The sequence below is a fragment of the Tamandua tetradactyla genome, chromosome X (assembly GCF_023851605.1).
Source record: "Tamandua tetradactyla isolate mTamTet1 chromosome X, mTamTet1.pri, whole genome shotgun sequence".
Taxonomy (NCBI): Eukaryota; Metazoa; Chordata; class Mammalia; order Pilosa; family Myrmecophagidae; genus Tamandua; species Tamandua tetradactyla.
The window spans coordinates 101102503-101126939 of record NC_135353.1 but is presented as its reverse complement, the minus strand read 5'-3'; the positions used below and the strand labels follow the sequence as shown (position 1 = coordinate 101126939).

Sequence of the window (24437 nt, the reverse complement as noted above, 5' to 3'; positions counted from 1 at the left end):
AGGATATATCTCAGACTATGGTGGGCTGATAATTAAAAAGTATTAGTAGAAAGCCAGAAACAAAAGAATAACAATGGTATGGTCTCCTTTAGAAAATGCTTATAAGAAAACAGGGGCCTAGATTGTAAGCTTTTATAGCAGACACATTTAGTCCAGAGTGGTAATTATTATTTCTGGATATCTTATTTAGAGATAAGAATGAAGCCAATCAGGTTGGGGTCAAAGTAATTCAGAACACAGAGGTAAGGAAGACATTGTCTATATTTTAGAACCACACATACTCTTTGAGATCAAAGGACGAAAGGTTTATTTGGTCTGGAACTGAAATTTTCTGTAGCACATAATCTAACTCAACCTATTTGTACAGCTCATTTGAATAACAGAAACACAGGGAGCCCAAAATAAGAAAGAGGTCCTTTAATCCTGTATAGCTTAATGTAATGCCTGGATACATCCTAGAGTATGTTAAACAGATAAGCAAAAAGTATTGGCAGTGCCTGCCATGTAAAAAAAAAAAAGTATTAGCAAACTCCCTTGAGGGATGGGAGAAAAAATATGGAACTATTAAACTTTACCATCAGGGAATCCCCTGATACTGTGTCAAACTATAGGGATACCCAAATCAGTAGGCCATGCCCTTAATCTTGAGACTTACTCTTGTGAAGCTTATATAGCTAGCAGAAAAGCTTAGCCTACCTATGGGTATGCCTAAGAGTTACTTCTGGAGGATCTCTTTTGTTGCTCAGATGTGGCCTCACTTTAAGCCCAACTCTGCAAGTGAAATCATTACCCTCCCTACTACATGGGACACGATATCCAGGGGTGAAAGTCTCCCTGGTGGCATGGGAGATAACTCCCAGGGATGAGCCTGGCCCTGGCACCTTGGGATCAACAATTCCATCCTGACCAAAAGGGGGAAAAGAAGTACAACTAATAAAGTAGCAGTGGCAGAGAGAGTTCAGAGTCGAGAGGCTACTCTGGAGGTTGCTCTTATGCAAGCTTCAGTTGGACATTGCTATGTACCATAACTTGCCAAACCCCAACCAGGATCATTCCAGCCAATCCTGAAGAATACCTAGGGCAATATATAACATTCCACAAGGGTTCCAGGCACTAGAGCAACTTTCCAGAAACCTACAACCTCCAGATAGGTCCCTGGACCAGATAAGTCCTGAAACCTAAAGGGCCCAGCCTCTCTAGAACATTAGATAGTTCCATCTCCCTACCCTATATTATTGACAGACCTTTCCAACATGAAAATGTTAGAATGGCCATAGCCTAAACACTGCTAAAGAGAGGGAGAGAAAGATCAAAGGTGATGGTGGACTTATACAGAGAAGATAGGATTTAACAAATGAATATGATTGCTGAATCATTAAATTGATATTTCTTTTAGTCTCCAGAATCTTAGAGAAGCTAGAAGTAAAAACCTAAAATTGTGGCATTGTAACCCATGTAAAATTCTGAAATATGTTCTACAATTAACTGTGGTGCTGTTCTAGTTTGCTAGCTGCTGGAATGCAATATACCAGAAACGGCCATATCTGAGCAGCAAAAGAGGTCCTCTGGAGGTGACCCTTATGCATAACGATAGGTAGGTTAAGCTTCTCTGCTACATACATAAGCTTCACAAGAGCAAGTCTTAAGGTCAAGGGCTTGGCCTATTGATTTGGGTGTCCCTAAGGTTTGGCACAGTATCCAGGGTTTCCCTGGTGGTAAAGTTTAATAGTTCCTAAATTTTTCTCCCATCCCTCAAGGGACTTTGCCAATACTTTTTGATTATCTTAATATACTCTGGGATGTTGTTCTAGTTTGCTAGCTGTCAGAATGCAACATACCAGAAATGGAATGGTTTTAAAAAGGGGAATTTAATAAGTTGCTAGTTTACAGTTCTAAGGCTGAGAAAATGTCGCAATTAAAACCAATCTATTGAAATGTCCAATCAAAGGCATCCAGGGAAAGATACCTTGGTTCAAGAAGGTCGATGAAGTTCATGGTTTCTTTCTGAAGTGAGAAGGGCACATGGTGAACACAGTCAGTTTCTCTCTCATCTGGAAAGGCACATGGTGAACATAGTCAGGGTTCCTCTCTCATCTGGAAGGGCACATGGCGAGCACGGTGTCATCTGCTAGCTTCTTCTCCTGGTTTCCTGTTTCATGAAGCTCCCCAGGAGGCATGTTCCTTCTTCATCTCCAAAGGTCACTGGCTGGTGGACTCTGCTTCTTGTGGCTATGTCATTCTGCTCTCCTCTCTCTGAATCACTCCCATTCTTCAACAAAATGTTTCCTCTTTTATAGGACTTCAGAAACTAATCAAGACCCACCCAAATGGGTGGAGACAAGTCATCACCTAATCCAGTTTAACAACCACTCTTGATTAAATCACATCTCCAGGGAGATGATCTGATTACAGTTTCAAACATACAGTATTGAATAGGGATTATTCTGCCTTTATGAAATGAGATTTAGATTAAAACATGGCTTTTCTAGGAGACATACATCCCTTCAAACCAGCACAGGTGCTGTGCTTTGAAATGTATTGCTTTTTTTTGTATTTATGTCATGTTTCACAAAAAAAGAAAGAAAAGTCGATTGTGATGATAAAAAAGTATTTATGACTTCTAGCCTCCTATATTCTGGGGCAGCTAGAAGGAAAAATCTGGGAGGATCATATGGTAGTCCATGACAAACTCTGGGATCTGTCCTGTAACCACTTGTCAAAGAGTATTCTGAAAACTATTGCTTCTTTATTTCTTTGCCTTGTACGTATGTAATATTATACAATAAAAAAGTTAAAAAAAAGTATTAGTAGAGTCTCTTGAGGAACTGAAGGGGAAAATATATATGTGGAACTATTAAACTTTCCCAACTGGGAAACCCCAGATACCCTCCCAACCACTTAAGACTCCCAGGAAAATAGGCCCAAGAAAATAGGTCAAGACTTAGATTTTGAGGCTTGCTTTTATGAACTTAGTTCCATAGGGGAGAAGCTAAGACTAATCATAAGGAGGCCTAAGAGTTGTTTCCAGAAAGCCTCTTTGTTGCTCAGATGTGGCCTCTCTCTCTCTAAGATGAACTCTGCAAGGAAAATTGTTGCCCTCCCCCCTACATGGTACAAGCCATTCAGGGTTGAAAATCTCCCTGACAACGTGGGGCATGACTCCTGGGGATGAGTCTGGCACTGGCATCATAGGATTGAAAATGCCTTCCTGACCAAAAGGAGGAAAAAGTGTAATAAAATAAGGCATCAGTGGCCATGAGAGATCAAATGGAGTAAAGAGGCTGTTCTTGTGCAAGTGTCAGATAGTACTAATTGCCAGGGTTTGCCAAACCCCAATGAACATCACTCCTATTGACCCTTAAGAACACCTAGGGCTTGAACTGAGACTTTAGAAAAGTTTCACACACTAGGTTTGCCTTCCTGGAACATATAATTCCAAGAGGGTTCCTAGCTCAAATAAATCCTGAAATCTAGAGGAACCAGCCTCTCCAGGATTGCCAGTTAATTACATCCCCCATCCTCCAGTGTGGACACTCCTCAACATGAAAAAGTCAGAGCAGGCATTCCCCAGAGATCCTTATAGGTTGGGAGAAGGATTAAAGAAGGAGGAGGTATAACAGAGAAAATGGGATTTAACAAATGGTATGGCTGCTGAATCACTATATTAATATTCCTTCTAGCCTCTAGTGTTTTTGAGCAACTAGAAGGAAAAATCTGAGAGGATTGTATGGCAGTCCATGACAAACTCTGGGATCTGTTGCGTAACTACTTGTTGAAGTGTGCTTTGAAAATCAATGCTTTTTTTCTTGTTTTGCTTTGTATATATGATATATTATATAACAAAAAAAGTTAAGAAAAGAAACCTATCTAAACCTAAAAGCCAATATCATCCTTAAAAAGGTAAAAGCAGACTTAAAACTGGAACGAAATAAGAATATATACTATAATCATTATTACTTAACATTATCTGGAAAATGCTAGCCAACACAAACAAAGAAACTGTTATATTTCTATTAGCTTATAGCATCTGTCACAAAGTAGGTACCAAATAAATATTTTCTGGCTAATATAATAACCAATCCAGCACAATTTACAGCAAAAAGTTGGGCACTATAAAAGTATAAATGAATTTCACATCCCTTGAAGCAATGTGATGGTGGGATTTTTCTTGTAAAGTATTTTATTATAAAAGTAATATATGCTTTTTGTAAAAGTACAGAACTGTATGAAGTAAAAAAAATCAGCTGTCACCCTGCTTTCAACATATTTCCTAGAGGCAGTCAGTATTTACAGTTTTGACCTTACCTTTCCTTCCCGAATATTTTCTATGCAACACAGAGAAGGTACATATATATTGCTTAAATATATGTTAGTTAAAAGCAAATAGCATTGGGTGCATGGGTGGTTCAATGGAAGAATGCTTGCCTTCCATGTGGGAGACCTGGGTTTGATTCCTGGACCATGTACTCCCCCCCAAAAAGCAAATAGCATCCTTATTGAGGAAACAGTAGCAAACTATTATATAAATTTTAAAAGTTTACTACTATTTTGATTACTTCATAACAAAATGTTAGCAGTATTTGATATCTTCATTGTGGTTTGGAAGCCTATATTTATCCAGAGGTAAGGTCTGATTAAATTAGACATTAAATCTAGTGACCTAAGAGCAATAATGTTATTTCAACAATAATGATCTTAATTTTATATTCAATAATATCCTTTCATAAAAAGCAAGATAAAAATATTTTTAATTCAAGCAGTCATTTGACCAAGAGTAAAAAACAGATATGATAGGCAAAAATACCGACTAAAAGATTTAGGTTATTCAGATTTTAGACCCCCTTCATAACAGTATTACTAAATTTCCAATTCCCAATGTACCTGTTTCTTTCAGGAGAGTCCAGATGTCTTTGCACTTATGGATCTGCTCAAGAGCACGATTCAGCAATTCAGTCTATTTGTCAAAAATGCAGTGAATTAGTTTCAATGATAAAGAGCTCCCTCTTTCCACCAAGTCCCCTTTCATAGGGCAGAAATTCAACCCCAGGTACAGCAGGCTGAGAATACTGAGCCTTGATCACCTTTGCCCCAGATTGTCATAGAACAAAGTTTCCATGCTGTGGAAAGCAAACCAAGATTACATGCCTGCCCAGAACTCCACCTGGAGAGCTGGGATGTCACCCTGAAAGAAGTAGGTCACTGTCCCTAACCCCAGCTCCCAAACAACAATGCAGAGTTTTTACCCAGAGAGGCAGGACATTAGAACAGAGACCTCTATAGCTTTCCCTAAGGAGGCTGGCATTATTTGCAACAGAGCTTGGAGAAGTTTAACTCTAAGGGCACTATCAAAAATAATGGAGATTTTGATGGTGAGTAATTAAGAGGAGGTTGGTAGCTTCATAATAACAACAAACAAAAAGTTAGAACAGCTAGACGTTTACAGAGATAATCAAGGAAAGAGACAGCTAAGAAGACCTACCCCTTCAAAGGTGCCTAAATTCAATTGGATCAAACTGTAAAGCATAGTTAAAAAAACCAAAACATACAAAAACAAAACAAAAAATTCCCAGTGTAATCACCTAGCAATTAGTCAAGACTGACACTGGTGTGATATCAAGAGACAAAGCTTAACAGAAAGATCATGGAAAGAACCAGTCAAAGAAAGGACTGCCATCTCATGGGGGCAATGCGTCTGCATGACTGTGCCCAAAGCTATGTCTTCTGAGAAGCCACTGAGGAGTGACATCAGGGGCTATACATTGAGGGGGAAGTAGAATTCACTGAACAAGCCCAGTCAAGTCATTAAACAAATAAACAAGCAAACAATAACAACAATGAGCCTGAGGGGCAGATCAGTATCCAAAGATGCTACAATATGTTATCTAAAATGTCCAGTTTTTAAAAAATTTTATGAAATATGCAAAGAAACATGAAAAGTGCAACCCAACACAGGGGAAGAAGTAGGGAAAAGAAATTACTGACTTTGCTTTGGCAAATGGTCTGGCACTTCCTCAAAAGGTTAAAGACAGAGTTAGCATATGTCCCAGCAATTCCTCTTCAGGGTATATACTCAAGAGAAATGAAAACATACATCCACGCAAAAACTTGTACATGAATGTTAATTACAGCATTATCCATAATAATAAAAAAAGGAGAAACAACACAAATGTCCATCAACTGATGAATGGATAAATAAATGCCATCTATCCATATAATGGAGGGGTATATGGCCATAAAAAGAATGAAGTTTTGATACACACTACAACACTGATGAACTTTGAAAACATTATAAAAAATTATACAAGGACCAGTCACATAAGACTACATTTATCTGAATTGTTCAGAATAGACAATTCATAAGGAAAGAAAATAGATTAGTAGTTGGCTGGGGCTAATGGTGGGGATGAAGACTGAATGCTAAAAGGTAAGGGGGTTCTTTTCATGTCGATGAAAATGTTCTAAAATTAGACTGTGTTGATAAGTTCACAACTCTGTGAATTGAACACATTAAATTGGTGAATTGTATGGCATGTGAGTTAGAACTCAATAAATCTATTAACAGAATAATCTAATACAGGGGTTGGGACACTTTTTCCTGTAAAAGGCCAGAGAGTAAAAAAGTATTTTAGGCTTTCTCAGCCATGTGTACTCGCTATCAAATATTGTTTTCATTTGCAACCCTTTATAAATGTAAAAATCATTCTCAAAACTCTCAGGCTGTATAAAAACAGGGTATAGGCCATATTTGACTAGCCAGTAGTACTTTACCCAATTCTTCTCTAAGAAAATGTGGGTCCTTGATATATTACAATGACTATATTTTTAAACCATCTTTCACTTTCTCTAATTCATCTCCAGAAGGTTGAGACGATGGAGGTTAAGATTATATGGTCTATCCATATTCCTTCATTATCTTATTATTCGGAAATATCTGAATTTATGGGGGGTTAGAGAACAAGGAGCAGATGTTTATAAAGGAACTCAACAATTCTTCAGTCAGAGAGTCAGAGAGTACTTGGTCTAAGTCATTGGGACCATACCCAGGAGGTGAAAGGCAGAAATTGAAAGTGCTCAAATTACCTAAATAGATATGCTTTCAAAAGTAAAGAAGACTTAGAAGGGTTACTAGGTTAGAATTCTGAGGGAACACAGAAGTGTACAAGAAAAAGAACACAGAAAAAAAAAACAGTTGTTAGAAACAAACAAAAAATTTAAGGACTGTACTTAAGTGTTTGTGAAATTTCACCCATTTCAATTTGATCTCTCTTCACGGAGATACAAAATTGATCAAACTTAGAACAACCAACTGAAAAGAAAAAACTTTTAAAAAGTTAAAAGCACATATAAAAATAATATGTTATTAGTATTTTTTTAGTAAAGCAATAATCCCTACTGAGAATAAAATTACCCTTGTTAAGAAGCAGAATGGTTGCTTTTTGGTTTACTCTGGGTCAAGTAAATTCTTTTCTCATCTCTTTTTACAATGGAAAGGCTTCTTAAAAGAAAGCTTTTTAAGAGTCCCCTCTTAATCTCTCTATCCCCCCAGATCTACCAGAACACTTGGTACTCAAATGTTTTTGAGTTGAATTCAACAAGGGAAGGGAAAGATAGGGAAATAATTTGGAAGAGATCTGGTGAGAATTTGCTCCAAATCTAAGGATTAATATGAAAGAAGAGCTTGAGGAGGAAGAGAATAAACAGTGAAAAGGATTTCATACTAGTTGAAAAGAAGAAATGCTGGGAAGTATGAGAAATTAGGAACTTTTCTTTTTCCAGGTTAGAGAAAACAAGGAGAGAGGATCTAGATCTTAAAATTATACAAGAAATGCTGGTGGTGTGACTTAGAGACAATTTTATTAGAATGAAAGAAGGAAGGTAAAGAACTAAAGGCAACCAATCATTTGGTGTATGGAAGACTGAGATGTTATCTTCTAAAAGGGGCAAAGTTGGAGAAGCTGATAGTGGAATTTAGCAATGGTAAGGAATTTTACCTTATTTTGCTAAAATTGCAATAATGATGAGACATGAGACATTTAAGAACAGCAGCATAAAATGTGGGCCAAAGAAAGCAAATGCAATGGTATGAAGAAAAACAAGATAAGTAAATCCTTATTTTCAGATGGCTATCAAAGCTGTGGAAATAAATGAATTCTTCTTTAGAAAATGTGTGAAAGAAAATAAAAGCAGAGGGAAAAGTCTTAGGGATCATATATAATCACAAGAAGACAACAAAGATAAAGAATATTTAAACCTTGCATAGGGCATTAGATTTTGTTGGTTTGTCCAGGTTAGTGTGATGCCCCGATAAATCACAGAGTGATTTGGGCAGTAAATATAGAAGTATTTGCAAAGCCCCCTTGGGGGACTGGGGAGAAAGGAGGAAATATCCAACTTCTCTATTTGGAGAATTTCTAATATTCTCGCAAGCAGTGGGGACAACAACATCAACAGGCTAAGCCCTTGATCTTGGGGTTTGTCCCTATGAAACTTATTCCTGCAAAGGATAGGCTAAGCCTACTTAAAGTTATACCTAAGAATCAACCTCAGAGAACCTCTTTTGTTGCTTAGCTGTGGCATCTCTCTCTCAGCCAACTCAGCTGTTGAACTCACTCCCCTCCCTCCTATGTGACTCCCAGGAGTGTAAATCTCCCTGGCAACGTGGGACAGAAAGCCCTAGATAAGCTGGGATCCAGCATCAAGAGATTGAGAAAGGCTTTTTGACCAAAAGCGGGGGTGGGGAGAAATGACCCAAAACAAAGTTTCAGTGGCTGAGAGATTTCAAACAGAGTTGAGACATTATCCTGGAGAATATTCTTATGCATGACATAGATCTTCCTTTGCAGTTTATGGCATATTGGAGTGGCTAGAGGGAAGTACCTGAAACTGTTGAGCTGTGTTCCAGTAGCCTAGATTCTTAAAGACGACTGTATGAAGACATAACATTTACAGTGTGACTGTGTGATTGTGAAAACCTTGTGCCTGATGCTCCTTATATCCAGGGTATGGACAGATGAGTAAAAAATATGGATATAAATAAATAAATAAATAATAGGGGGGACAAAGGGTAAAATAAATTGGGTAGATGGAAACACTAGTGGTCAATGAAAGGGAGGGTTAAGCTGTATGATATGTATCAGTTTTTTCTTTTTAATCCTTTTTCTGGAGTGATGATAATGTTCTAAAAAATGATAATGGTAATGAATACACAACTGTGTGATGATATTATGAACCATTGCTGGTATACCATGTATAGAATGTATATCTGTGAAGATTTCTTAATTAAAAAAACAAGAGATAAAAAAGAATATTTAAAAGCAGATTAGGAAAGAGTGGTCCATAGAAGAGGGATTTTAAAAGAAGAGATTCAATCTTCTTAAAAGAGGCCAATTAATTGGTACAGAATTTCTGCTTGGGGTGACAAAAAAATTTTGGTAATGGATGGTGGTGATAGTAGCACAACACTGTGGATGTAATTAACAGCACTGAATTATATATCTGAATATGGTTAAAAGGGCGAACTTAAGGTTATATATTTGTTACTAGAATTAAAAAAAAACATAGGATTGTACAACACAAGAGTGGATCCTAATGTAAACTATGGACTAGTTAATAGCATAATTATGATAATAATGATGTTGCATCAATGGTACCACACTAATGCAAAATGTTAGGGAAAACTGTATGAGGGGGGCTATATATGGGAATTTCATATTTTCTGTGTGGTTTTTCTGAGAATGTGTATCTTGTCTAATAAAAAAAATTTTTAAATAGAAGAGGTCAAACCAAATGTGACCTTTGCTTAGGAAGGAATAAGTCATTACAGATGTCTGAAATCAAGATTCTGCTGGTGTAGAGAGATGCCCCGATAAATCCCAGAGTTATTTGAACAGTGAATAAAAAAGTATTTGCAAAGTCCCCTTGGGGAACTGGTGAGAAAGGGGGAAAATTCAACTTCCCCAAGTGGAGAATTTGTGATATTCTCACAAGCAATGGGGACAACCAAAGCAATAGGCGAAGCCCCCAATCCTGGGGTTTTTTTCATATGAAACTTAACCCCGCAAAGGATAGGTTAAGCCTACTTAAAATTAGGTCTATGAGTCACCCCCAAGAGAACCTCTTTTGTTGCTCAGATGTGGCCTCTCTCCCAGCCAAGACAACAAGCAAATTCACCGTCCTTGCCCTCTTAAGTGGGATATGACTCCCAGGGGTGTGAACCTTCCTGGTAACGTGGAACAGAAATCCTAGAATGAGCTGGGACTCAGCATCAAGGGATTGAGAAAACCTTCTTGACCAAAAGGGGGAAGAGCTAAATGAGACAAAATAAAGAGTCAATGGCTGAGAGATTCCAAACAGAGTTGAGATGCTATCCTGGAAGTTATTCTTATGCATTAAATAGATATCACCTTGTTAGGTAAAATGTAATGGAGAGGCTGGAGGGAACTACTAGAAAATGTAGTGCTGTGTTCCAGTAGCCATGTTTCTTTTTTTTTTTTTAATTTTTTTTATTAATTAACAGAAAAAAAGAAATTAACCCAACATTTAGAAATCATACCATTCTACATATGTAATCAGTAATTTTTAACTTCATCACATAGATGCATGATCATCGTTTCTTAGTACATTTGCATCGGTTTAGAAGAACTAACAACACAACCGAAAAAGATATAGAATGTAAATATAGAGAAAAAAAATAAAAGTAATAATAGTAAGAACAAAACAAAACAAAACAAAACAAAACAAAACAAAACAAAACAAAAACCTATAGCTCGGATGCAGCTTCATTCAGTGTTTTAACATGATTACTTTACAATTAGGTATTATTGTGCTGTCCATTTTTGAGTTTTTGTATCTAGTCCTGTTTCACAGTCTGTATCCCATCAGCTCCAATTACCCATTATCTTACCCTGTTTCTAACTCCTGCTGAACTCTGTTACCAATGACATATTCCAAGTTTATTCTCGAATGTCGATTCACATCATTGGGACCATACAGTATTTGTCTTTTAGTTTTTGGCTAGACTCACTCAGCATAATGTTCTCTAGGTCCATCCATGTTATTACATGCTTCATAATTTTATCCTGTCTTAAAGCTGCATAATATTCCATCGTATGTATATACCACAGTTTGTTTAGCTACTCGTCTGTTGATGGACATTTTGGCTGTTTCCATCTCTTTGCAATTGTAAATAACGCTGCTATAAACATTGGTGTGCAAATGTCCGTTTGAGTTTTTGCCCTTAATGCCTTTGAGTAGATTCCCAGCAATGGTATTGCTGGGTCGTATGGCAATTCTATATTCAGCTTTTTGAGGAACCGCCAAACTGCCTTCCACAGTGGTTGCACCATTTGACATTCCACCAACAGTGGATAAGTGTGCCTCTTTCACCGCATCCTCTCCAGCACTTGTCATTTTCTGTTTTGTTGATAATGGCCATTCTGGTGGGTGTGAGATGATATCTCATTGTGGTTTTGATTTGCATTTCTCTAATGGCCAGGGACACTGAGCATCTCTTCATGTACCTTTTGGCCATTTGTATTTCCTCCTCTGAGAGGTGTCTATTCAAGTCTTTTTCCCATTTTGTAATTGGGTTGGCTGTCTTTTTGTTGTTGAGTTGAACAATCTCTTTATAAATTCTGGATACTAGACCTTTATCTGATATGTCGTTTCCAAATATTGTTTCCCATTGTGTAGGCTGTCTTTCTACTTTCTTGATGAAGTTCTTTGATGCACAAAAGTGTTTAATTTTGAGGAGTTCCCATTTATTTATTTCCTTCCTCAGTGCTCTTGCTTTAGGTTTAAGGTCCATAAAACTGCCTCCAATTGTAAGATTCATAAGATATCTCCCTACATTTTCCTCTAACTGTTTTATGGTCTTAGACATAATGTTTAGATCTTTGATCCATTTTGAGTTAACTTTTGTATAGGGTGTGAGATACGGGTCCTCTTTCATTCATTTGCATATGGATATCCAGTTCCCTAGGCACCATTTATTGAAGAGACTCTTCTGTCCCAGGTGAGTTGGCTTGACTGCCTTATCAAAGATCAAATGTCCATAGATGAGAGGGTCTATATCTGAGCACTCTATTCGATTCCATTGGTCGATATATCTATCTTTATGCCAATACCATGCTGTTTTGACCACTGTGGCTTCATAATATGCCTTAAAGTCAGGCAGTGCGAGACCTCCAGCTTCGTTTTTTTTCCTCAAGATGTTTTTAGCAATTCGGGGCACCCTGCCCTTCCAGATAAATTTGCTTATTGGTTTTTCTATTTCTGAAAAATAAGTTGTTGGGATTTTGATTGGTATTGCATTGAATCTGTAAATCAATTTAGGTAGGATTGACATCTTAACTATATTTAGCCTTCCAATCCATGAACACGGTATGCCCTTCCATCTATTTAGGTCTTCTGTGATTTCTTTTAGCAGTTTTTTGTAGTTTTCTTTATATAGGTTTTTTGTCTCTTTAGTTAAATTTATTCCTAGGTATTTTATTCTTTTAGTTGCAATTGTAAATGGGATTCGTTTCTTGATTTCCCCCTCCGCTTGGTCATTGCTAGTGTATAAAAATGTTACAGATTTTTGAATGTTGATATTGTAACCTGCTACTTTGCTGTACTCATTTATTAGCTCTAGTAGTTTTGTTGTGGATTTTTCCGGGTTTTCGATGTATAGTATCATATCGTCTGCAAACAGTGATAGTTTTACTTCTTCCTTTCCAATTTTGATGCCTTGTATTTCTTTTTCTTGTCTAATTGCTCTGGCTAGAACCTCCAACACAATGTTGAATAATAGTGGTGATAGTGGACATCCTTGTCTTGTTCCTGATCTTAGGGGGAAAGTTTTCAATTTTTCCCCATTGAGGATGATATTAGCTGTGGGTTTTTCATATATTCCCTCTATCATTTTAAGGAAGATCCCTTGTATTCCTATCCTTTGAAGTGTTTTCAACAGGAAAGGATGTTGAATCTTGTCAAATGCCTTCTCTGCATCAATTGAGATGATCATGTGATTTTTCTGCTTTGATTTGTTGATATGGTGTATTACATTAATTGATTTTCTTATGTTGAACCATCCTTGCATACCTGGGATGAATCCTACTTGGTCATGGTGTATAATTCTTTTAATGTGTTGTTGGATACGATTTGCTAGAATTTTATTGAGGATTTTTGCATCTATATTCATTAGAGAGATTGGCCTGTAGTTTTCTTTTTTTGTAATATCTTTGCCTGGTTTTGGTATGAGGGTGATGTTGGCTTCATAGAATGAATTAGGTAGCTTTCCCTCCGCTTCGATTTTTTTGAAGAGTTTGAGGAGAGTTGGTACTAATTCTTTCTGGAATGTTTGATAGAATTCAGATGTGAAGCCATCTGGTCCTGGACTTTTCTTTTTAGGAAGCTTTTGAATGACTAATTCAATTTCTTTACTTGTGATTGGTTTGTTGAGGTCATCTATGTCTTCCTGAGTCAAAGTTGGTTGTTCATGTCTTTCCAGGAACCCGTCCATTTCCTCTAAATTGTTGTATTTATTAGCGTAAAGTTGTTCATAGTATCCTGTTATTACCCCCTTTATTTCTGTGAGGTCAGTAGTTATGTCTCCTCTTCCATTTCTGATCTTATTTATTTGCATCCTCTCTCTTCTTCTTTTTATCAATCTTGCTAAGGGCCCATCAATCTTATTGATTTTCTCATAGAACCAACTTCTGGCCTTATTGATTTTCTCTATTGTTTTCATTTATTTCTGCTCTAATCTTTGTTATTTCTTTCCTTTTGCTTGCTTTGGGATTAGTTTGCTGTTCTTTCTCCAGTTCTTCCAAGTGGACAGTTAATTCCTGCATTTTTGCCTTTTCTTCTTTTCTGATATAGGCATTTAGGGCAATAAATTTCCCTCTTAGCACTGCCTTTGCTGCGTCCCATAAGTTTTGATATGTTGTGTTTTCATTTTCATTCGCCTCGAGGTATTTGCTAATTTCTCTAGCAATTTCTTCTTCGACCCACTTGTTGTTTAGGAGTGTGTTGTTGAGCCTCCACGTATTTGTGAATTTTCTGGCACTCCGCCTATTATTTGCAACTTCATTCCTTTATGATCCGAGAAAGTGTTGTGTATGATTTCAATCTTTTTAAATTTGTTAAGACTTGCTTTGTGACCCAGCATATGGTCTATCTTTGAGAATGATCCATGAGCACTTGAGAAAAAGGTGTATCCTGCTGTTGTGGGATGTAATGTCCTATAAATGTCTGTTAAGTCTAGCTCATTTATAGTAATATTCAGATTCTCTATTTCTTTATTGATCCTCTGTCTAGATGTTCTGTCCATTGATGAGAGTGGTGAGTTGAAGTCTCCAACTATTATGGTATATGAGTCTGTTTCCCTTTTCAGTGTTTGCAGTGTATTCCTCACATATTTTGGGGCATTCTGGTTCGGTGCGTAAATATTTATGATTGTTATGTCTTCTTGTTTAATTGTTCCTTTTATTAGTAGAGAGTGTCCTTCTTTGTCTCTTTTAACTGTTTACATTTGAAGTCTAATTTGTTGGATATTAGTATAGCCACTCCTGCTCTTTTCTGGTTGTTATTTGCATGAAATATCTTTTCCCAACCTTTCACTTTCAACCTATGTTTATCTTTCGGTCTAAGATGTGTTTCCTGTAGACAGCATATAGAAGGATCCTGTTTTTTAATCCATTCTGCCAATCTATGTCTTTTGATTGGGGAATTCAGTCCATTAACATTTAGAGTTATTACTGTTTGGATAATATTTTCCTCTAACATTTTGTCTTTTGTATTATATATATCATATCTGATATTCCTTCTTTCTACACTCTTCTCCATACCTCTCTCTTCTGTCTTTTCATATCTGACTCTAGTGCTCCCTTTAGTATTTCTTGCAGAGTTGGTCTCTTGGTCACAAATTCTCTCAGTGACTTTTTGTCTGAAAATGTTTTAATTTCTCCCTTATTTTTGAAGGACAATTTTGCTGGATATAGAAGTCTTGGTTGGCAGTTTTTCACTCTTAGTAATTTAAATATATCATCCCACTGTCTTCTAGCTTCCATGGTTTCTGCTGAGAAATCTACACATAGTCTTATTGGGTTTCCCTTGTATGTGATGGATTGTTTTTCTCTTGCTGCTTTCAAGATCCTCTCTTTCTCTTTGACCTCTGACATTCTAACTAGTAAGTGTCTTGGAGAACGCCTATTTGGGTCTAATCTCTTTGGGGTGCGCTGCACTTCTTGGATCTGTAATTTTAGGTCTTTCATAAGAGTTGGGAAATTTTCAGTGATAATTTCTTCCATTAGTTTTTCTCCTCCTTTTCCCTTCTCTTCTCCTTCTGGGACACCCACAACACGTATATTTGTGCGGTTCATATTGTCCTTAAGTTCCCTGATACCCTGTTCAAATTTTTCCATTCTTTTCCCAATAGTTTCTGTTTCTTTTTGGAATTCAGATGTTCCATCCTCCAAATCACTAATTCTATCTTCTGTCTCTTTAAATCTATCATTGTAGGCATGCATTGTTTTTTCCATCTTTTCTACTTTGTCCTTCACTTCCATAAGTTCTGTGATTTGTTTTTTCAGTTTTTCTATTTCTTCTTTATGTTCAGCCCATGTCTTCTTCATGTCCTCCCTCAATTTATCGATTTCATTTTTGAAGAGGTTTTCCATTTCTGTTCGTATATTCAGCATTAGTTGTCTCAGCTCTTGTATCTCATTTGAACTATTGGTTTGTTCCTTTGACTGGGCCATATTCTCAATCTTCTGAGCGTGGACCGTTATCTTCTGCTGCTGGCATCTGGGCATTTAGTTAGATTTCCCTGGGTGTCGGACCCAACAAGGTTGTAAGATTTTTCTGTGAAATCTCTGGGTTCTGTTTTTCTTATCCTGCCGAGTAGGTGGCGCTCTTAACACACATTTGTCTCACGTGTTTGGAAGGGATCCCCCTGGTCACCGATCTCCGTGGCGGGGATTTCCAATCCAATTCTCTCCGTTGGTTCGGGGGGCCGCACGTGGTGGGGGCGTCTGCTGCCGCGGCTTGAGGGGACCCTGTGGCTGGTCGCCGGCTGCGGTGGGCCCGGGGAATTCGCCACCGGACCAGGAATCCGCCCGCGGGGGAGGGCCACCGCGGCTTGGGTAGCCCTCTGATCTGAGACTCGTAGCCGGACCAGGAAGCCGCCTGCAAAAGAGGGGCGCCGGGCGCCTCGTCTTGGGAAACTTGCCTCTCCGAGACTCTCAGCTGGCCTGGGAAGGAGGGAGGGAGGAGCTCCGGCCGCCACAGCTGCCGCTGCTCGGGAAATCGCGCGCCGTTTGGGGATCTCACCGCAGCCGAGTCTCGCAGTCAGACTAACCAGTCCAGACTGGGGTACGCTGTGTGTCCATTCCCTTCCGTGGCCCCGGGAGCTGTTCTGCACTGTTTCAGTTCACCTAGTAGTTGCTTTGGAGGAGGAACTAAGACTCACGTACCTTACTAAGCCGCCATCTTGGCCCCCTATCTCCAGTAGCCATGTTTCTTCAAGATGATTGCATAATGATATAGCTTTTGCAATGTGACTGTGTGATTGCGAAAACCTTGTGTCTGAAGGTTTTTATCTACCTTATTGATAGATGAGTAAAACATATGGAATAAAAATAAATAATAGGGGGAACAAATGTTAAAATAAATTTAGTAGTTTTAAATGCTAGTGATCAATTAAAGGGAGGGTAAGGGGGATGGTATGTATGCTTTTTTTGTTTTATTTTTATTTCTTTTTCTGAATTGATGCAAATGTTCTAAGAAATGATCATGATGATGAATATATAACTATGTGATGATATTGTGAATTACTGATTATATACATAGAACGGAATGATCATATGTTAAGAATGTGTTTGTTTCTTGTTATATTTTTTAAAAATTAAAAAATTAACAAAGAAAAAATAAATTAAAATAAAAAGGGATACTTCTGGAGGACCTCTGTTGTTGCTCATAAGTGGCCTCAGTCTCTCTAAGCCCAACTCCACAGGTGAAATCATTGTTATCCCTCCTATATGGGACATGACATCCAGGGGTGAAAGTCTCCTTGGTGATGTGGGAGATGACTCCTAAGGATGAATCTAGACCTGACACCATGGGATCAACAATTACATCTGCCCAAAAGGGGGAAAAGACGTGTAATTAATAAAGTATCAGTGGCAGAGAGAGTTCAAATAGAATCAAGAGCCTACTCTGGAGGTTGCTCTTATGCAAGCTTCAGTTAGACATTGCTATATATCAAAACCTGCCAACCCCCAACCAGGAGCATTCAAGCTAATCCTGAAGAACACCTAGGGCAATATATAAGACTCCATAAGAGTTCCATGCACTGGAGTAACTTTCCAGAAACCTACAACCTCCAGATGGGTCCCTGGTCCAGATAAGTCCTGAAACCTAGCCCAGCCTCTCCAGAACATCAGATAGTTCCATCTCCCTACCCCATATTAGTGACAGACTCTTCCAGTATCAGAAATTTAGAATTGCCATAGCCCAAACAGCTCTAAAAAGAGGTAGGAAAGATCAAAGTTGATGGTGGATCATACAAAGAAGACAGGACCTAACAACTGAATATGAATACTGAATCATTAAATTGCTATCTCTTTTAGTCTCCAGTATTTTAGAACAGCTAGAAGTAAAAACCTAAAATTTTGAAATTATAACACATGTCAAAGTCTGAAATATGTTCTACAACTAACTGTGGTGCTGTGCTTTGAAATTTATTGCTTTTTTATTTATATGTTATTTTTCACAAAAAAAGAAGGAAAAAAAGTTGATTGTGATGATAAAAAAATATTTAAGCCCTTTAGCCTCCTATATTCTGGAGTAGTTAGAAGGAAAAATCGGAGAGGATCATATGGTAGCCTATGTCAAACTCTGGGATTTGTCCTGTAAGTACTTGTTGAAGAGTGCTTTGAAAACTATTGATTTTCTATTTCGTTGCTTTGTATAAATGTTATACTATACAATAAAAAATTTAAAAATAAAAATAAAAAAAAGATTCTGCTGGAATAGAGGAATGATTCTCTAAAGGGAATGAGAAAGGACAGCACCAAAGAAGGGAAAGGTATCAAATAGCACATGGGATTCTTGTTTTAAATGTGAAGGCTGCACATTACCTGTTCCAAAGTTGTTGAAGCCTTTCTCCCTTGCTCTAGATCAATTGCAGCTGCCATGAGTAAACATGTTTTCTGTGCAATCAGAACTATTTGATCAGAAGGACAAAACTGGGACAGCTGATAAGAAATAACCAGAACATCAATGAATAGTGAGACTTCTGCCAGGTGAAAACAAACAATCAGAATGAAAATCAGCAACCTCCTATTTGAAATGCAAAATTCAGCTGGAAAAGCACATTTCACCTTAAAAATGATACAAACTATAACAGTGACTTACAGTTTTAATTTTATATTACTTTCCATTGTTTATAGCACCTTCCTAGAGATAAAAAGCTTCATTTCTTCACAGTTTTCCTATCTTTCCCAGTGACATTTCCCTCTGTATTTCTATCTAGTGATTTACTTTGTAGTTTATGTTGTAATTTCCAAGTGGTTTTTTTCCCCTGGCAAATTTATTCCTCTGTATTGACTAGAGCTTACTACATGTATTGTAATTGAAATTAGTACATGTATTGTATGGTACATATATTGCATGGTAGAAAGAGACAATGTCAAATCTTGTTAGGTATTAGGCATAACCTTATCACTAAACCTTGTCCTCTAGCTTTAGAGTAAAACACCTACCTTTCTACTACAATGAAATCCTAGACTACTTGTGATACTTACATACCAATCCTACTAGTGCTATCACAAACATCAAAACTAAAACTACGTTATTTCATGTAAATTAAAGGGCAATTATACCTAAATTCTCAAAGATTATTTCTTAATCTTCCAAAACATTTAGTGATCATAATCGTCACCATCACTGAATCAATAACATTTTAAGACATTCACTCTCTCTAGGCCTTGGGTTACTCATATGTAAGGTAAGGAGGTTATGCTAGATAATCTCATTTCTTTCCATCTCTAAAACTTTTAATATTTAATCTATCTCAGCATATTAGACTGTTTTTCTGAATATATATGAGAGATATTCTTTATCCCTCCCCCTTTATTCCCCCATCAATACCTGATTGTCTTTTAGGGTTTAACCTCTACCTTGGGGGTTTATAATTATTTTAAAATGTTCATAATTGAGTAACAAGTTCACACATTCTGATATACAGGACCTGGTGTAAGAAAAGTTATAAAGTAGATCCAAGCTTCTTATCTTCCTTTTCAGCCCCTGCTTGTCCTCAGACACTTATTCTATATTCCTATTGACTTATACCCATAACTCTTCCCAATGTGTTGGTAATTGACAACTGCTTAGATTCTTCCCCTCCTAAATATACCTAGATTTTAATATACATAGGTCTCTGGTAGATTGAAATGTCTCTGCAAAGGAATAAATCCCTAATGGTAGAATTTTAGGCTCCATGATGGGTGTGTGTGGTATTTTGGTATAGGGAAACCTGCCCCATATTCACACATATTCTATAGGGATCAAATTCTTCTTAGATCATTCCTGCTTAGACATGTATTAAAAGTTCCTAGGTCAAGAGTCAATTTAACTCTTGACTATAAACTAATGGTTATATCTTTGTGATCCATGCATGAGATACTTATTAGAAGTAACTTACCTTGTAAGAAAGCATGAAAAACTCTCTCATTGCCACTGGGTTCTTATCAGATTGCACACCCAAGTTCCAAGCTGAAAGTTAACATGAAATACTATAATTATAAAAATCTACTGTTTAGTCTATACCATTATAACCTATACCATCTACATCTTTAATATTAATATATTAATAATAGATTTCTTGGGAACTAAAAAATAAACTTCAGTTTTTTCCCAGTTCAATTTAGACTCCTATCACTTCTAAGCTTTAATTCTAGGCTAATGACCAATGGAAATAGTGCTGAACTAGAAGAAAATTAGAAGGGCTTGTCCCCAATCTCCTTCCCCTTCCCATAGACCCCCCTACCTTTCAAACTGGTTTGTATTTATTTCGAAGGAAAAAAATACATTGATTTGTAGAAAAAAAAACTACTGGAGACATACAATAGGAATTTTTAGTTGGCACAAATCTATTTAAAAATGAGGATCACCAAGGAGCTCACCAACTGGAAGTGGTGAAAGGAAGCTGAAATTCAGCAAAGAACAGGGAACTCTAGAATTAAGGGTTGGAGAAAATTGCTGGAAAAATCTACATCTCCCAAGGAGAAGTGGATGCCCCCATGAGGCAACACTCAGCATGATCTTCACCTTTGAAAATCAAAATTCAAATTCAATGAAAGGAGCACTGGAAAATAACCTTTCAAACTTTCAAAAGATCAAAGTCATTAAAGCTTTCTATAGTATAAATGTGTGTTATTTTCCATTATTTGCCTAAGTTTCTTAGAAGGCAGATTTCTTTGTTCCCTGTTCTCATAGAATAGAGCCCCAGAAAAACTGTCAAGCGGGGAGAGTCCATACAGAACCAGTTCACTTGGTGATATTGTTGCTTAATTGCTTTTGCTTATTTATCACTGTAGTAATTACCTCCACAATTTATGTATTTTTTATTGAACTAGAATCTACATAAAGTAAATGGCACAACTCATAATTGCATAGCTTCATGAATTTTCACAAGACCAGCACCCAGATCAAGAAAGAGTTTGATCATTAGGAGCAACCCAGAAGACCCCTCTATCCTCTTCTAGTGTAACCCTTGCTTCAAAGTATCTACTGTTCTGACTTCTAAGACTATAAATTAGCTTTGACTGTTTTTTTACTGTAGCGAGATGGAATAATACTGTATATACTCTTCAATGTCTGGCTTCTTTTGCTCAACATTTTGTTTGTTATATTCATCCATTTTTTTCATGTAGTTCATTTTTGGTGAATCATATTTAGAGATAAATTGGACAGCTTAAACCAAGTTTAGAAGCATAAATTTGGGGACCTGAAGTTACAATTGATCCTCATTTTATTCTCAGAAATATATAGAAAATGAAGAAAATTAATAATATGTAATTAGTATGGACTATGTGCTAGATACATATACTGTTTCATTTTAAACCCTTATTAATCCTATGATGTATATATACTTGTTTCCATTTTATAAATCACGAAATTCAGATTAAGCAAGTTACCTGTGTGATAATAGCTACAAATGACAAACCCAGAATATGAACTCATATCTGCCTGGTTTCACCACCCCACAATGTTTCCCATAGCCACAGAATTTCCTTTTACCTATTTTTCGAAACCAATGAGCTTCATTAACTTTTGACTCCAAACTCGAAGTTTCTCCATCAAAAGACTGAGCAAATTTCAGGAGTGCTGCATCAAACAAAAGGAAAATTTCGTAACAAAGACTTTCACTTTATGCTCTAGCAAAGTTATTAATCCTGCTTGAAAACCAGTCACACAGGAGTATGAATTTAGAAAGTTTTTTTTATCCTCTTTGTGCATGGGTGGATACCAAAAGTAATTAAAATGGAAAAAGCATTACCAAGCTTCAAGAAGCTGTTAACACAAATTTTGGGGAACAAACAGGTCTTTGGAGAGAGTTATAATTTTGATTAGTGCAATCATTCATCACCTGAGGTAGAAAGATTTGATTTATGTGTAAGGAAATAAAGAATAGGAACAATCATTTAAAAGGCTGAAATGCAGATTGAGAATTGGAAGAGTATCAATAAGGTTGGCATAACATTTACTGAGCTACTACAGTGTACTTAGCAAAGTACAGAACCAGAACTTGCAGTCTTCATCAGCATTTATTACCTATCCATATGCCCTTTGGGAAATGAGACAAAAACCAGCCAAGTTTTTCACTTTTGAAAAGCTTTAGCTCCTAAAGCTACTTTGTTATGCTTAATACCAGGTAGCTAGGTATTCTTTGAGGCATAAAATTGAATTACTGCAACAAATGGAATAGAGTTTCTAAGATGTGGACTTTTTGGTGTGTTTTGGACATAAGAAAAGAGGCACAAGGGCAGGAGAAATAGGAAGTACTATTTAGGCAAAAAGAGACACCATGAAGAAATTATGGTGTTAGAAAAAGAAATAGAATGTAGCTAGGAGGTTAGTTGGAAAGAAACGGACAGGAAAGAATTGACAGTAGATAGGGGAGATGACACAGACTTGGGTAGATATATGTATAGCTTCAAAATAGAAAGTAAACAATATGAATTTCATTCAGTGGGCCCGAAAATCTAGCAAGATTGAGAACATTTTTATTCATCTTGATCTTTGTTCACCTACTCAATTCTTAGGTTAGGATTAAGTGACAGGAAGGAAGGAAGGAAGGTGGGAGGGAAGAAGTAGAAAGGGAGGTAGGGAGAGAGGGAAATATCTTTCAAATGAATTGGAATACAAATAGAGCTGAAATCACACTTGGAGATGAGTGCTAGTGATGATAAACTTTTGTCAGCTTGTAAATGAAGAAACCAAGGTAGACACCTGTGGCAAATGTTAATACAGAGCCTGATGTCTGAGTCAGGGTGTTCAATGTACTTGGAAAATTTAAGAGGATAGAAGCAAGATGAAGGAGTATTTACAGATATTTACCTGTATTCAAGCAAATCAAAAGTCTATCCATTTCTTTCTTCCTACAAAATAAAGAAACGTGTTTTCCAACTCTTTCAAAGCTTTACCATAGCAAAGAACCAAAAAGAGCTCCTATTTGTGCCCATGGCTTGGGCCAAGAAAATGCAAAATCACGAAGTTTGTTATTTAAACCTCTAATCTATCATTTCAACACTTCTTTTCCCCTACTGCAGGATCTGGTTTCTCATCCCAGTGCCCTCATATTTTTTTTCTCTTCCCCACCCTTTTACATATGCTCTCAGCAAAGGATTTCAATGACTGATAGGATTTTATATTTCATGATAAAAGAAGTTTAAAGGAGGAATTGATCTCTGTGATTATTAAGACCCCTCATTCTACCCCCACTGTTTTTTTTTTGGGAGTGGATTTGGAACCGTTTTGAAATAAAATTTTTATTAAATTATAATATACAAGAAAAGATGACAGTAGAGCTACATTGATTGAATGGGGTGAATGGAAGCCTGGAGCCTCATCTTCCTGGAGTCTTGAAGTAATGCCACAGAATCTGCAGGGTTCTGAGGAATGCAGTTTTAAAAAGCACTTATGAAGTTCAAACCTCTCTTTTTACAGATGAGGAAACAGACCTGGAGATGGGGGACAGCTTATCCAGTTAGTGACAACATCAAAACTACTATCCAGGTCTCTTAACCTTCTGTCAGACTTCTTCAAGGAGTATTTAAATTTTAACAGAGGAAAAAGGCCAGTGTTTTTTAAACAAACGAATATGTAAGTATTAACAAATTCAGTTTACAGGAAGTAGGGTAGATCATAATATAGGATTGGCCTTACCAAGAGGGGTTCTAATATTATTTAATACAGACTGTGCTTGAAGAAAAACTTTCTCAGGGATAAATCTCAAAAGTTTAGTTTATAAATTAAAGTCATTTCATAGGGCAAATTTTATTAATTTGAACTTCAACTGGGCTAAACTTAATTGACTTCACTATTTAATTCAGTGATTCTCTATAAAATAATTTAGGAAGGTTTCATTAATGTACATAAATATTACAAATAAGAATGGGGACATGGAAAGGGATGTGAAATCTATTTAAGAGACAATTGCTTTTAAGATTTTAACACACAAGCTGTTAGTACTTAGGTAGATACTGCTAATTCAGAATCAGGATTTTTAGAACAGAAAGGAACTTTAGAATGATCCTTTCTAAAATTTAAAAATTTAAAAATTTAAAAATTTTATGGTAAGGAAATAAAGTGTGGAGAAGTTAAATATCTTGCCATTGCCCAAGTAAACCAGAAGTTAGTGAAATAGCTAAAACTAGAACTTGTATTGACTCTTGACTCTTCCCATTGAACACCCTTTTATTTTCCTTATAAATTAGTCTAATCTATTTGCTAAATCGGGTCCTGACTTCTACCTTGAAAGCACTACTAGTAGATGTTCTTTATTCTTATATTCACTTGAAAATAATAAAAGTGACTTAAAAATATTCTGTAATTTAAATTTGTCATTAATTCAAACAGGATTTTCTCCCTCTCCCCTACCCCAAAAATGTTTTTTTACTACCCACCCAGTTTCAAGGGGAGGGGACATACACTCTTCCTCTTGAAAGAGGAGTAAAATATGTGAGACAGGTGCTATTGTTGTGGCCAATTTTGGAAAATACAATCTGCACACTGTCCAGCCTGGCAAGGGCATGTGCATGACTGAGCCCAGGAGTTTGCCCTCCAATCATGAGGACAGTTGATTCATTCATGCTCCTCACTTAGTTTCAAAATCAGTGAGTCCAGAAAGGCTTTGAGAATGAAAAGCCTGCCTGCTGTTTGCCTGTCAT

The 24437-nt window shown here is 36.9% G+C and overlaps 1 protein-coding gene across 3 annotated transcripts in view; it reads right to left on the bottom strand.

Moving 5' to 3' along the window:
* The window catches only part of TEX11 (testis expressed 11), a 483245-nt gene that overhangs the window by 103305 nt on the left and 355503 nt on the right, over positions 1-24437 (bottom strand). For all 3 annotated transcript variants that reach the window (XM_077147058.1, XM_077147060.1, XM_077147059.1), the window contains 5 exons: positions 22606-22646; positions 21286-21372; positions 19688-19758; positions 18123-18239; positions 4882-4954 (listed from right to left, as the gene is read on the bottom strand). In XM_077147058.1, coding sequence (XP_077003173.1) covers positions 4882-4954; positions 18123-18239; positions 19688-19758; positions 21286-21372; positions 22606-22646 — 389 coding nt within the window. The remainder of the gene's footprint in view (positions 1-4881; positions 4955-18122; positions 18240-19687; positions 19759-21285; positions 21373-22605; positions 22647-24437) is intronic.